The sequence below is a fragment of the Lucilia cuprina genome, chromosome 6 (genome assembly GCF_022045245.1).
Source record: "Lucilia cuprina isolate Lc7/37 chromosome 6, ASM2204524v1, whole genome shotgun sequence".
NCBI lineage: Eukaryota > Metazoa > Arthropoda > Insecta > Diptera > Calliphoridae > Lucilia > Lucilia cuprina.
This window is the reverse complement of record NC_060954.1, coordinates 37,493,407-37,509,525: the sequence shown is the minus strand read 5'-3', so window position 1 is coordinate 37,509,525 and position 16,119 is coordinate 37,493,407. Positions and strand designations below refer to the sequence as shown.

Here is a 16,119-nt window from a genome sequence, read left to right as displayed (position 1 = left end):
ATGGTGAGAATAAAAATAATGTACAAAACATCAAAATAAGCACATAACGTGTAAAATATGCTCTGAGAACTCTAAATATGCTACAAAAGAAAAATCATGCAAAATTATGCTTTTATGGGTAAAATATGCTGTAATAAAACGATGGCGAAACGTTTAATTATCTTATGCACGAGTTCGTGTGATGCATCATATGAAACATGGTTTCTCTGGTTAAAAGCAAATAAGATAAAAAAATTTAAATTTTTAAATGATTTTGTACTTTAATTTGCAGTTTCTAAAGGAACTAATCCAAGATTTTTAAAAAGTTAAAAAATTTAACCACATAACTATTTGAATTTTTTATATCACCTTTCCTTTTGAATAGAATACCTTCATGATAGTTTTTTTTTAGACAAATAAAATACCAATATTTGTTTTTTTTTATTTTTTTTATAATTTTTTGTTCAATATTTGGCTTTTGTTTTTAATTTTTCTTTTTTTTATAAATAGTTTTTTCTGTTTTTTTAGCTCACTTACAATACAATTAGACATACATTAGACGTACAAACTAAACTTAAAAATTACAAAATTATTTACAAATATTTTATTTTTCTTATTTTTTGTTTTGTTTACTTCTTATACATATTTATTAGTTCATTCCTAATTTATTTATTTAGTTTAATTTTAAAAACTACAAATAAATTCTTTCAAAACTTCCACATGGTTTTTAGTTAGTGTTTTTCAATGCATTCATCGGTTGACTACCCATTATTAGTAATTATTATTTTTTGTATTTATTTATTATTATTAAATATCTTTGTCTGTAATTTTCTCTTATTATTATTTTTTTTTAATATATTGTTTATTTATTTTTTTGTTGTATTATTCAGTTTTTGTATTTAGTTTTTTAAATGTAAGTGATATTGACTGTTAATGGACGCTTAGGTTTATAGTTTATTTGTTTTTATTTTTGTATTTATTTGCTAAAGTTTTTTTATTTTTTTTTTAATTAAATTGAAAATATTCTTTTAAACAAGTAAAAAATCATATTAAGCCAAGTAAATATTTGATAAATCTTAATAATAATAATAAAAATAGAAAATGTTATGTAAATTTAAACAAAAAACCGAAACTTATAAAATATTTAAGAAAAAAATATATCTTCAATAAACATAAAAAATTATTTAGTCAAATTTTTGTATTATTTACAAAATATGTATATGTATGTAAATGTATGTAATATTGTTGTTTAATAGAGAAATACAAAAAGTCCTTAAATTTTTTGAGGTTGAAAATATATTTAAAATATTTGCTCTTAGTAGATAAGGGCAAAGTTGATATGTTTTTATGTGATTCTGTGACCTTAATTTTAATAGATATTTACCATGAAATTCTGAAATCTAACTCTAGTCAAGTTTACTTAACAGAGATCTTTTGATTTTTCAATTAAAAAGTTGATTTTGTTTCAAAAAGTAACTCGTAAAAAAGTAACGTAAATCAACTTGATCCTTGATCGATTCAATTATTTCTAAATTTTCAAAGTAACGTCTGAATTTAGTACAAAATTTCTAATAAAGTGTTGGTTTACATGGTTTAATAATAATAATTTATTTAATGCCATGTAATTAGCAAAATTTTTAATAGTTTCAATCAAATAGTTTCATCAAATTCGGTTAATTTTAGTTTATTTATTAAACATTTAGGGGAAAATAAAATTTTTGATGTTTATTATCAATGAAGAAGAATAAATATTGATTAAGTCATTCCACATATAATTTATAAAAAAATTGATCATAGGACCCCAACAAGGACCTAAACGAGAAGAGCTAAACTTTTCCACAACTTAATGTAGTTTATTTGGTATTGAAAATGGTTAAAATCGGGGAACATTTCACCGTAGTTCCCATGTAAAATGTCATAGTTTTAGTTCAATCAGTGAAAAAAAAAAAAAATTTAAAGATTTGTAATCAACAAAATATTTAAAACATTTAATCAAATACTTTTATCAAAGTCAGAACATCTCGGTTTCATGAATATTCACTTAATAAACGTTTAGGAAACCCAAATTTGTATACCCACCATTAATGAAGAAGAAGAAATATTTATTATACGTCCCTAAAAGTACATACATGCATATATTCTTATCAGATTCTTATTAGATTCTAAGTCGAATTGGTCTTGTCCGTCTGTCTGTTTAAACTGATTTCTAAACTAGAGGTTTTTTAAATTTACATAAAATCTCTCTACCGAATTTTGTAAGGATTGGTACATAATTGTAATTTGAAGTAATTGTATTTAAAATTTGACAATTACAATTATAAGAAAGTTTTGCAATTACAAGTAATTAAAGTTTTCCCAATTACAATTACTTGTAACTGCAATTAAGGGTTTCTCAATTACAAATTACAATTACAAGTAATTTTAATTGATAACTTCAATTACATTTACAAGTAATTGATAACTTCAATTACAATTACAAGTAATTGATAACTTAAATTACAATTACAAGTAATAACTTCAATAATAACTTCAATTGCAATCACAAGTAGTTGTAATTATACATTACAAGTAACTGTAACTGATTATTCCTCAATTATACATTACAAGTAGTTGTAATTGAAAATCGACTTAGACTCGAACTATTAGTCAGAGAGTGATCTTGAGATAAAAAGTGTGTGATTATTTTAAAGCAGGCTTGTCATAGAAGGGATGTTTCTTTTATTTGATTCCAAATTCACTACATCTGAAGTCATTCTCAGGATGTCATTTTTATGTTCTTTTTTTGGAAATTATTAGGAAGTGAAATAGAAGTATTATAGAATACAACCAATTTGACATAAATAATATTAACATAAATAAATATATTACACGCATTTATCAATTTGCACCAAAATAAAATGTGTTTGATTTCAAAAAAATTTTAATACACAAACTATACTTTCAATTTTAAACAAAAATTTATTATTTTTGCTTCTTTGGTAATCTATAAACATCACTTCCACAGAAGGTAAACAAATTCATCTACTGCTGCTTTTGAAGTGATGATAAATGTTATTCTTTTGGAATTACTTTGTTTATTATTCCTGGGTTATGATTAAGTCCTTAGAAGTATTCATAAGATTTAAAATCACTCTGCTAAGTAAAAGTGCTGATACTAAACAAGGGATCAAAAGCGACTTTAAGTCATTTAATTAAGACCTCTGACGAAAATGATACAAATACCACAAATATTGAGTTACCCTCTAATATTGTTCATAAAATTTATGAAAAAGTTTATTTTCCATAAATTTGTGCATCACTAAATCATAAATATCAACCAACAATATTCAACATTTACATACAAATACATTTTTTTCTTACACTCTCACTCTATCTTTTGCTTTATCAATCAATCAATCTTTCAGATTTACACATACACAATCGTACTATACTCCAAACTATAATAAGGTATGGCTTTGGTGGTTCTAACTCTAACAAGTTTTCATACTTTTCTTCGGGCATTTGAAAATTTTGCAACAAATTTTCAAATACAATTTAGAATAATATCATTTTATTTCATTGTTTTCTTTAAATCCCTTATGCATCAATAACTTAAGAATGAGGACACAAGGAATGAATGAATATATGAAAGGAATGAAATTGGGAAAAATTATGAAGATGAGATGATATATGTTGATGATAATGATGCTGATATTTGGGGAATGAATGTAGATGAAGAAAAAATCTTCTACAGAGAAGATGTTTGTCCTGGTATTCTTAAGTTATTTAAAGGTATTGACTTGTTAGAATTTATTGTCGCTGAAGACGACGCTGACGTTGTCGTCGTCGCTGTTGTTGTTGTTGTTGTCATTGTCGCTGAGGCTTTTGTGGTCGATGCTAAAGATTCTTGTATGTACTGGCATGTCGACGTCGACTGACGTTTGACCATCATCTGTGATGATTTGACAGCAATCCATTCATTACGAGCCGCATCGAACCATGTCAAGCCCAAGTTATAGCGACCATTTAGATTAGCATGTTGACAATGAGAGAACCACCACCCACCCTCATAGTTAGCAGCACAATGCGTTTGTGATATGTCACGATCTACATCGATGGCCGAAAACTGCATGCCCTGCTGATAGTCCAAGGCATCAGAGGCATTGCCGCTGTAGCCACCAATGTGCAAACGATAACCATCAGAGCGCGACGATATGTAAAATTGTGTATAGTCGGCCAGCCAGACATTGTCGTAAATGTCTTGCATGACCACCCGCAGTCGTGTACAATTATTTAGCGTCAAATGATGTAATTGTTCATTGCCCATCCAAAATTCACCGGCTGGTGAACCAAAACCATTGGCATAATCCTCCCATGACCGATTGAAATCTGCACTGCCGTCATAACGTCTTTGTATTGTTGTCCAACCATCTGAGCTGCAGTGAGCCATCAACGGATGACGTTCGGCCGAAGGTGCTATAAGATAGAGACCACCATTCGCATTTGTGGCTGTCGGTGTCACTTCACTGCAATCCTTGGGCAGTTTTTCAATAATTGATTCAAATTGTGCCTCAACATTTTCCAATTTGGCAACTAAAGATTCAGCATTTTGTGTTGGTGTGCCGGTTGTTGTTGTTGTGGTTTCTTGTTCAGCATATGATGTATTGTTATGATGATGTAAGAATTTCTAAAAACAAAAATACAAAGGAAAGAAAGAGACATGATTTTGGTATTAGTTTTTGAACAGTTGTAGAAATGCTTGTGGCATAATAAGTGCCAGAAAAAGTTATTTTGGTGGCTTAACACAGATTTGAAATCAAAATGCAGTAAAACGTTAAATTATATTGGTTATAGTTTGTTGTTAAACATAAAGTATGCTTTAAATTTTAGAATTTAAAGCCTTAAGTTATACAAACGAATTTTTATCTATTGTAGTTCTGGGAAAATGTTATTCCTAAAAGTCCTTTTTGATTTACACATTTTTATACCCAACACCACTATATTGAGGAAGGTATAAAGCGTTTGTGCTGACGTTAGTAACTCCCACCTTAAAGTATACCAATCGGCCAGAATCACTTTCTAAGTCGATTTAGCTATGTCCGTCTATCTATGTGTCCATGTAAAGCTCGTGCGGACGCTGCAGGTCCCAATTTTCAATATAATTTGATGAAAATTGGGAATCTCTTCATTCTACCCAACGAAAGCTATTGAAGATGGTTGAAATCGGTCCATTATTTTACCGTACCCTCTCACTAGGGCTATTAAGCTCATTAATATGTTATATATTACTGTATTACTCCACAAATTGTCAAAAATTAGTTTTATAAAGGTCTTAACCAAACGGATCCCATTTAACCCTAGCCCCCGTACAAAGTCCACTTCAGAAAAAGATTTGAAGGCCAAAATTCTCCTATAAAATTCTACATAAATGTTTAACATACTCACTGGTGTAGGGTTTCATATGGTCGGTCGTGCCCGACTTAATATTCATAGTTGTTTTTAAATTAAAACAATTTAAAGGAATCATATAATTAATCACTTATTTTAAGTTAAAGCTAAATTCTCTACTGAATAGTAATAGAAAAGTGTTTAAAACTGAAGCATACTTCAGGGATTTCGTTAACTCAAAAACAGTTATAAATTAAACGTTGAATTTAATAAATGTCAAAACTAACATGTGTGGTCGCTGTTCGTTGGCAGTGATGAATCTTACATTTAACTTAGTTTGAAATAAAATATAGAAAGTGAAAAATTACAGTTTAAACTAATATTTAAGTTTTAACACATTTCAAAAACATTTATTTATAATTAAAATTTAATTTATTATAATTTTCTGATAAGATTAAAAAAAAGATTATGTAAAAATGTCTAAGGAAAAACATGCATAAACATTAGTTCATTTGGTTTTAATTAATATAACTAAACGCCTTAATGTATACTCTTATCACCATGGCATTTTATTTGTAATTAAACTAAGGATTTTTTCCACAGCAACAGAAAATTAATGAATTTTTTTTCGTATTGCTGTGAGTGTTTGCTTAGATAAAACAGATTTCTAGTTAAATGGTCTGTTTTTAGGGTTTTAAATAAATATTCTACATATCTAAAAAAAGAGAGAAAATTGCTTTTGAATAGTTTGTAAACTTTAAATTAAAATATACTTTTAGGGATTTTTTATATGTTTTTTTCCAATTTTGGTTTCATTTTAGCTATTAGTGTATTGCAGTAGAAATTGTCAGCTTTCATTGTAAATGTTGGAGTTGAAAAATGCAAAAATAATGGCATGTTATATTTTAACAAACAAATCATGTGTATGCAAACGTTGACACAACGTGACAGATTTCCAACAGAAATACAAAAAGAAATGTTAATAAAACAGCAACCTCATGTTAAGCTAAAAAAATACAGAAAAACTTTACGAAAAATCTCAATTTGAAATTTATTAGAATGGAAACAAAATCTGCCAAATAAAAAACAAAACACATACATGTATATGTATATGTATAGAAAGAATATAACATAGAAGTTACAAAATAAACAAAAAAATATCAGATATGCATGTACATCAGCTATTGCCAGGAAATAGAATAGAAAACAAAAATGTTAACGTTTTGTGTAAATTTTTGTAATATTGTAGCTATTGTGGTGGAGGGAGTTTTTCCTTTTGTTTGCTGAAATTTTTGTCTATCAGGTATACTAGTCATTTATATGAAATCCTTTCTATTATACATACATAAACATATTTACAATTTCTTGCTACAACATACATAGATACATACCTTGTTATCCTTGTTGCCATAACCACGATGCTGACGATGTTGTATAGCTCTTTGTACATCCTCAACCATTGTTTGCAAACGATCCAATTTTGTACGCATTTCGCTAACGCCTGATTGCATACGCCGTATACCATCACGTTCATCCTGCAAAGTACTAACACTCACAGCCATTGCCTGCAGCGAACGTGCCACATTTTTACCCTCTTCACGCACCAAATTCTGTTCGGACATTAGCTGGGCATTGGCAAATTCCAATTTTGAGATTTCGTGACGTAATTCGGGTACAGTTTTATCAACTTTGGTTTGAACATTCTCAACATCTTCGAGTAGCTCCAGCATGGATGAGTGTAACTTATCGAGTGAGGCTATCTGACGTGATAGATTAAAATTGGCATCTGCTATGCGATGTTGTTCAATTTCAATACTGCGTACACGTTCGGCAATACGATGATATTTCAATTCATTAAATTGACGTTTCAGTTGACGTTGTGACAATTGTAGTTCGTGAAGTTGTTGACGTTGAAAACGGCAGTGGCGTCTTCTGTGGTCAGCCAGTTGAGTGAGTGAAGATGTCTGTGGACATGTGGAAAAACAAAAGTGGAAAAAGAAAATGAAATGAAAATAAGCAATATGGAAATTTTGTTTTTGGTTTGAGGGAAGAATATTAAAAGGGCAAATAGAGTGTTGATTCTAGAAAGTATGCTATATATTTATGAATTTTATTTTGACCACGAAACTAGGTTAAATAAATTTATATTAAAATTTTATTTTCTTCACAATACATTATATATTTTATTATATATTTCCCTAAAATTGAACATTGAATTTTATAGCATACTTTAGGGTGATGTTATTATATTTAAAATATAAATTTGAATAAAGAAAATTAAAGCATACTTTTTGTATAAGAAAGTTTAAAGGGCTTGTTTTGTTTAATAACATGTTCCTAAAAAACAATTTTGTATTGGTATCCAAAATAAGGATTAAGAGAGTTTCGAAAAATGTTCTTAAATATTAAGGCCCATATCCACTAAGAAAGGAAATCAGAGATGTAAAATTTAACTTTAATACATTCGCATTTCTCTATATATGGCTTTATTTTTTTATATTTTTAATTTTTATTTATTTGTAGTTGTTTTATGGTTGACATCCTTTTAACGCTTATACCATGGTAACTGGATCCCGTTGAAATGCAATGACTTTATAATATTCTTTTATCTGTATTTTTAACAACAATGCAAAAATTTCCATATATATTTGTTTGTAGTTTTTCCTTTCTTTAATACGTAAGTTTCTTTTTTAACAACAAAAACATATAATACAAAAGAATTTTTTTTTTTGTTTTAATCCAAAAACATTTTTATTGATTTCACAATGCATTTTATTGACAAGGCCTTCAGAAAAATGTATGAATGAAATCGCTTTATTTAAAGAATTACTTTGTAGCTATTTTTACGAAAGGTTGACATGGAAAATAAATTGTTTTTCCGGCATTTATCGAAACTTCAAGAACATGTGAATTTCAATAGTTATTCCTTGAGCTTTGACGAATTTTTCATTAAACTTTTAAAAAAAATTCTCAAAGGATATTTTCATGTGAATAGCACACATATTGTTAGGACTTTTTTGGATACCTTTCACCTGAATATTTGAAATATTTTTAGTTATTTTTCATCGTAACTGACCAAAGTATGATTGAATAATATCGCAGCAAGAACTTACAATGTAAAATAATGAATTAAAAAGTCAATGAAATAAATTTCAAATTACCCTGCCTACTTACAAATATGCAGTTGAATAACACACAGGACAGTTAAGTAAGTTATTTTGTTTTATTACAAATATGGAGTTATCAGCTCATTAAACTTAGCTATGTGTTCATATATCATGTTATACATAAGTATATTATTAAAAAACTTCTTCAGAGTAATGCAGAAAGTAATAACTTTTACTTAATAATTTTGTTTACTTGAAGTAAACAAAATTATTAGGTTTTTTATGTTTTTATTGGTATATGTATTGTTACAATTTAAAATTGCCACAATGGAGTACAACATATGTGTATACATACCATAGTATTCTATCTACATATATACCTTTCCAACAAACACTGACTCAATTTATTAATTCATTCATTACTATTACCTATCTGAATTTTATTTATTTTTTTCATCGATATTTTTATTTTGTTAATTTTTACCAATAGCTATATGAGTATTAGGGGTTCTCTTTTACAAATAGAAAATTTCGTTTCGGAACATTTTGCTCAATAAGTACTCCTTCTATAGTATAATTTTATTCGGCATTGGGGCAGTGGTTAAGAAGGGCACAACTAACTAACTAAGGAACTAACTAACTAACTAACTACCTAACTAACTAAAAGAGGAAACTGTCAATTTAATCGGACTTAAAAAATCAACCAAATACCAAATTACTGTGTTCACACGCACTTAGTTTTTATGCGTTCACACATTCATAAAGACACGTTTAACCCTATGTAAAATTCTTTGATTGGTTCATCTATAAATTTTTTTCTAAAAACAGAAATAGTGTTCACACTAACCGTCTGTTCTCCCAGGTGACCAACCATTTTAACATGGGCTTGTCCTACGAGAAAGTCAATCGACACTCTACACCCTACAAAGAAACTGCCAAAAGACGGTCAAAAATAATCAAAGGATGGTAATTTCCAAATGGGTTCTTGGAAGTCAGTCACATTTTTAGCTATTAAACTGGCGCTACTTTTCTTGCTATAAAACTAACATAAACATATTCCAGGAAAGTGACGATTTACTTTAATTCCTGATGAATGGTCCAAAAAATGCGAATTGGAACCAACAGGTGATAAGATTTTAATGGAAATAAAGGTAAAATATTTCTCCAAAAGATGGGTAAAATAACTACTTTCGGAAGTTCAATAAAACAAAAACAACTTTTAAGAGTCTACTACTACTACTTTCGGAAGTATAACAAAAAAAAAACAACTTTTAAGAGTATAATCTCTAGTTTACTTGAGCAGAGTAAAGAGACGACTGTCTCTGCTCCCGCTTACAAAGAGGACGCTAAAGTGACGACTGTCTTCATTCTCGATTACAAAGGGTACATTCGTGACGAATGACCCAAAACATACGAATTACAATCATTCAGGTGGTTAACTATAAGTGGAAATTACTGTCTTTTTCGTATGCATTAAGTCTTTGTCGAACTGCTGGGTTGTTGCGTTTAACCCTCCGTCATGCACATGTTCCGATAGTCAAGTACGTAGCGCATGTATCTGGCGAGAAACACTATGTATTTCAGTACATTTATATGAAAAATATGCCATTTTAGTAACAGTATTACGATATCTAACAATATTTGTAGAGGGTACCTGAAGACTCAAACCCCTAACCAAATTAACAATATATTAAAATCACAGTTAAATTCGTAAAATATCTGGCCAGATACATGCGCATACTTTTGAACAAAAAACTGAGCTGACTTAAAGAATAACTAATTATTAGTTAGAGAATAATTGTACAGTTTGCAATTTCATGGTAAAATTGTTTAAAAATTTGGAATAGATAAAGCCTAGCTTAAAGTAGGATTTAAAAAAAAAAAATAATTATATCCACCCTAATATAGACCCACTAACATGTTTGTTTTTATGTCTGCGTATATGTAAAATTTTTTTTCGTTTGGCTTTTAACAAATTAATGGTATTCTATTGTATTGTCATTCGTTGACATATTCAGATCATTAATATTATTGTCAGTGTTTTTTTCCATTATTTGTTTCACTCACATTTTTGCAGTTGTTTTTATTTAAAGTCAACTCGTTTTTTTTTTTTTTTTGCAGTTGCCTTTTTTTAAATAAGTCTATACTGACATTTATGCAGCAGTATTTAACAATATATTTTATATGGTAGAGTAGTTCTTATATCTGAAGTATGTAGATATTGTTTTTTATTCAGCATTTGCATTTGACTTTAGTTTTTGCGCAGTGTACAAATACTATTGTTGTTTATATATTTTTATCAGGGGATATAAATCAGTTGTGGATGTTGATGAAGGCGATTGTGTGTATAAAAAAATATATATATATTTGCAAATAAAACATTTATATAATACTTATGCAAGCATGCGTTTTTGTACATACATATGTATGTAAAATATATTTTTTATGTATTTGATTTTTAGTTTAAATACGCCATAAATTGAAGCTTTTATGAGAATTATAAATAAAACTGTATGCCAGTTGATTACGCAAAATATTGTGTAAAAATTTTATTAGGTCACCACGTTATTATTGTAAATGTTGCGGTTTGTATTTTTTTTATTTGTCAGCCCACAACTATGCTACATAATCAAAAATATGTTTATTGCATTGTTGAAATCTAATCATATTTGAAATTACATTTGTGAAGTTATATTTGGAAAAAAATTCAAATTCTACATACAAATGCAATAATCCAAAATATACATAATGCTGGAGGTGTTTTTTTTTTAATTTATTATTCACCTAAAAGCATGCTGTGATTTTTGTATTTTTCGTTGACACCAGTGTCCGTTAATGCAAAATAAGTTGCTGTTCTGTTGTCACTTGTTTGTGGCATGGTAGTGATATTGAAATAGAATTTACTTATTTAGTATTCTCTTTGAGGGAAAGCAGTTCACACGTACATGGGTTAGGTTATGTGGGTTGCTCGCTATTTAGCGAGTTCACTCGAAAGCCATATGAACCATTGTAATATCGTAAAAACTTCCATTCTCTTATGTTGATAGTTTGCACCTAGAGGATAATGGTTTCCCTGCCTAATTTCGAGGGACTTCGGTGCCTTTAAGAACCAGTCGATATTTTTAATAAAACCGATCATATTTACTAGTGATGTATATCTAAGATAGTCCAGGTTATGCCAAAGAGCTTTACCAAGATAGAGTAGTCTGTGCTCTTGGAAGACTGGGCTGTCACATATGTATTCTACCCACTCCTCTTCTTCCTCATCCAAACAACTTATACAGAAGCTATAACGTGGGTAGCCTATACATTCCGACATATGTCCAATCATACATATCCTAGTAATTATATCTGTGAGAAGTCTAATCAAGTTCTAACTAAAAGACAAGTAAGTTATAGTCCTATTCACTGTCAGAGTGGGCCAGAGCTGACTCGATATTCTACAAGTGGTAATATTTTGGCAGGACATTTTTATGAGTCCATTTAAAGCGGGAAGCAACATATGTTAATTTCAATAGGGGTTGCTTTTGTAAATGTGTTTTAAAGACTAGAGAGTCCTAGTTCTATTTTTTGAAAAAATATACACTCCTATTACCAAGTTCATACCATAGTGTTTATAATTTTTCAATAACATCCGTTGTCAAAGTCTATACATACGTACGACAACACAGACAATGCAATGTTTTCAACATTGCAACAATTCGTTGTCGAAGTCTAAATTTTATACAAGTTCGTTGTCTTAATATTAAAAACCGTAGTAAGCTCACTATTGACAACAGATTGGTGTCAATTTGGTATCAACTTATGTTGATTTAAAAAATGTTCGCTTTTAAGAATGTGTTTCAAATTACGACAATGGCTGTGATAATAAGTAAAACAGAAGGAATGAACATTGCAAAAGGAAAATTTAGAAGTAAATCTGAAGAAATGAATTGGTCTTAAATAAATTAATATTAAAATTAGTCAAGGTCGATTGTATTTTTAAGCTCTATATCTATAACACACAAATGCTAAATTTCACCTTGTAGGGTATAAACACAATGGATCCGTTAAAAATCGTTCACACTACTGTACCTAAAATATAATTTAATCCACATGTTGTAACTTTTTTCTTGACTTAATGACCTCTTTAGCTCATGACTAATAAAAATGCTAAACACCTGTTTTGTTTTTCTTTCACTCTTTATGGAAGAATATATTTCTATTGTTTTTCTTTTCTTTTCCCTGCTCATATAAAAATCATTAGCAGTATCGTTTCTCTGCTAATATTAATATAATTTATACCTAAATATTATTTTTTTTTTTTTGTTTGTGATATTCATTATTATTACAATAATATTTTTTTGCTGCTGCTGCTGGTTGTAGTTGTTTTTGTTAATACTTGAATATAAATCATAAGTATTTTGAGACGAATATGACCCCCGCCATTAGGGTTTTTACATTTCCTTTTCCTTTCACCATGAGTTTTTATTTATTTTTCCTTTTTTTTTGAGTATTGTGTTATTTTAAGGGAAATTGTTAACCTTTCTGCTGGTGTGTTTGTATTGTTAGTTGTATGTATATGTGTGTATGTGGTAGGGTGTGTGCTTTTTTCTGTTTGGCAAATTTTCATTTTTATTCAAAGTATTTTTTTTCACTTTTTTTAGTTGAGTTCTTTTTTTTTGATTGGGGGGTGTAGTGTTGTAAAATACATTTGCTTTGTGTTTTCGTTTTCCGCTCATAAGAATTGTACACAATTTACACATTAAAGCATTATAACGAAGCGTTACATTATGGTACTTATAAAAAGTAATAATCATAATAATAAAAGAAATATTTATACATTTATATACACTTGCAACAAAAAAAAGAAAAAATACAAATATATTACCAAGTTAAATGTGTGTATTTATAAATATATACATACATACTACCCGGTTTTAAACGGAATATCTTTATTTTTTAAAATCATATACCTTTTTACTCTTTCAACTCTAAAGAAATTTTTATATTAATTTTTAAATTAAGTATTTTTTGCTAGCTTTAAAACAGATAATAACACAGGCCGACAAATTTTTAACCGAGAGACCAAAGTATACTTCAAAAAAACTGAGTCCTGCTAAATCCAAGATTTTTGAGATATAATGTCCTGAAGTTTATAAAAACACAATTTTTGTCATTATAACTGCTCGAAGAGATCTTTATTCATAAATTGTTGCATATCATCTGAAAATCCATTCTGTTACCCTAAACTAACTTTTATCGAGATACCTTATGAACTGTTTTAAAATCTCTTGTAATTACTGAGATATCATCCGTTGAAGTTGAATGACGGACAGATATTGTTGAGCCGAATAGAAAAATGTTTTTTTTGTGTTGATTGGAACATCATCAAGAAGGCGTGGATTCTTAATTTGTGTTTGTTATAAACAATATTTTAAAAGCGTAATACACTCTGCTCTACAGTAGTCCAGGTACCAAAAAACATGAGTTTCTCGAAGAAGAAAGAAGACATGGCTGATATTAAGTTTTAAAGGTAATATGAAGTACTTTTATATGGCATACAATAATGGTCTCAAAAATGGCGATTTCTCAAATTTCAGGACACGATATCTCAAACCTCAAATGTTATGCAGATAATTTGAGGTTAGATTCGAATTCAGCTCCATCCTAAATTAGTCTCAGTGTTTTGACTTAACAAAAAGTACCAATTTATGATCAATAGAGTCTCGCAAATTATCATGAATGATCGATGTTTAATCGCAAACTTAAGTTTAGCTATTAGGATAATTTTTGCTTTAAGGGAGAAAACCAGGAGTTAAGTTCGCTGTTCAATCCTTTGGAAACGTCAAATTTGGAGCCATTTTTTAGATTTTTCTTAAATTTTGTCGACCTGTATGATTATAATCAATATTTACAAAAAGTACCAATTTATGATCAGTATAACCTGGCAAAATATAGCGAATCATGATCGGTGTTATATCGCTAACTAGAGTTCAGAAATTAGGCTCATTTTTGACTTAATTTGCTCATTTTTGCTGAAAAATGCCCTAAAATATGCTACAGTTTTATGAAATTTGTATAAAGCATTAAGTTTACTGGAAAATATGTTGGTTTTTAAAGTGAACTGCATATCTTAAAAAGTATAATTCTTCAAAAAGGAGTTTTTTGCGAATTTTTGTGTTTTTTCCGACATTAAAGTTAAACTAAGAGATTTATTAGAGTATCAGTTTCCAAAAGTACTGGTATATTTTGCAGTTATTTTTAAAGTCTGACAACTGTAAGTTTTTGTAAATAAATATTTAACTTGACATTTAAGCAGTAATGGTGTATTTATGTTGATTTAATGACAGCAGCATTCTCAAATACTAAGAAGACGTTGTACATAAAGTTGCTTAAATGGTTTTTAATAATCAAAATCAAGTCAGTACACTGTGACACTAATCTCATGCAGACAACATAAAGACTAAATTAAACCCAGAAAATTGCATAATTATGATAAATATAGATCAATAACGCATCGTGATCCATGATCTTTTGTTCAAAATTTTTGATTTTGCTTGAATTATTGACAATTTTCCAGCTTTTTGTCTATATACCTTAAGGTATTTCTTTTTCAGTTAAAAATTACCTCAAACAAGCAAATACACTTACAAAAGTATTTAAATTAAGTATATATGGATATATGAATGTATTTATGTATTTTTAACGTGTAAAAAATAACGAGAATTATTCCCTTTAGACTACTGGTTTAACTCCCCGGCCCCAAAACACGTGAACATGATTTTCATTTTAAATAAAAAGAGGAAAAACTCATCATTTCTTTGATAATAAGTGTTGCATATTGTTGTTATTATACTTTTTTCCGTTTAACATTACACCAAAAAAAAAAAAACCGACGAAAAATACACCGGAAACAGCTGAATTTTATTGTATAATTATAGCTTGGTTAGTGTTGTGTTCTCCTCTTACTCGGTGAAAGGTAACTTTTTATATTTTTTAACATTAGGTTTTGGTTACAAAAAAGAAGAGCACAGAAAACACTTGTTCATTAAACAATTTCGTTCTGTTTCGTTAAAGGTTAAGAATTATGACAACAATGGTATTAACACCAAAAGCCAGCAGAGAAAATGTTTATATTTTTTCATCTTTTACATTTTTTTGTGGTTAGAAAAATAATATTTTGAAATAAAAAAAAACAAGAAAACACAAATCATGCTTTCTAAAAGCTAACTAGATCATAAATATTTAATTTAGTTTTTGTTGTGTGTGTGTTTTTTTTTACATCCCTAAAATAGGCTTTACCATAAACTGCCTTAATGTATGCTAAGAAATTGTTATATTTAAAATATTTATAAAAATTGTTGAACCTTTTAAAAGTCAAAATCAATTAAATGAAAACTGAATAGAAACATTTAATATTGGTTTTCTGCTAAGTTATTATTTATTTATTTACTTAATCTGAAAAAGTAATAAAAATGTTAAAAAAAAGTTTTGTTAGGAAAAGCTGAAAATTTATTAATAAATTTTTTAAGTTCAAAAATCTCAGAGATTATTGAATATTTATTTATTTATTTTATTTTTATTTATTCAAAAACAATGGCCGTAAGCCGATAGGGCCTAATTGGCTAGTCTACAATTAAATATACTTATAATACAAAAATATTATTGGTACATTATTTAGTAA

At 28.5% G+C, this 16,119-nt stretch overlaps 1 protein-coding gene across 1 annotated transcript in view; it reads right to left on the bottom strand.

The window, feature by feature from the left end:
* Positions 1–2,875: 2,875 nt before the first annotated feature.
* The window catches only part of LOC111690834 (protein scabrous), a 36,053-nt gene continuing 22,809 nt past the window's right edge, over positions 2,876–16,119 (bottom strand). The window contains exons 3-4 of the mRNA XM_046954986.1: positions 6,738–7,310; positions 2,876–4,645 (exon numbers count right to left, since the gene is read on the bottom strand). Coding sequence (XP_046810942.1) covers positions 3,707–4,645; positions 6,738–7,310 — 1,512 coding nt within the window. The 3' untranslated portion in view covers positions 2,876–3,706. The remainder of the gene's footprint in view (positions 4,646–6,737; positions 7,311–16,119) is intronic.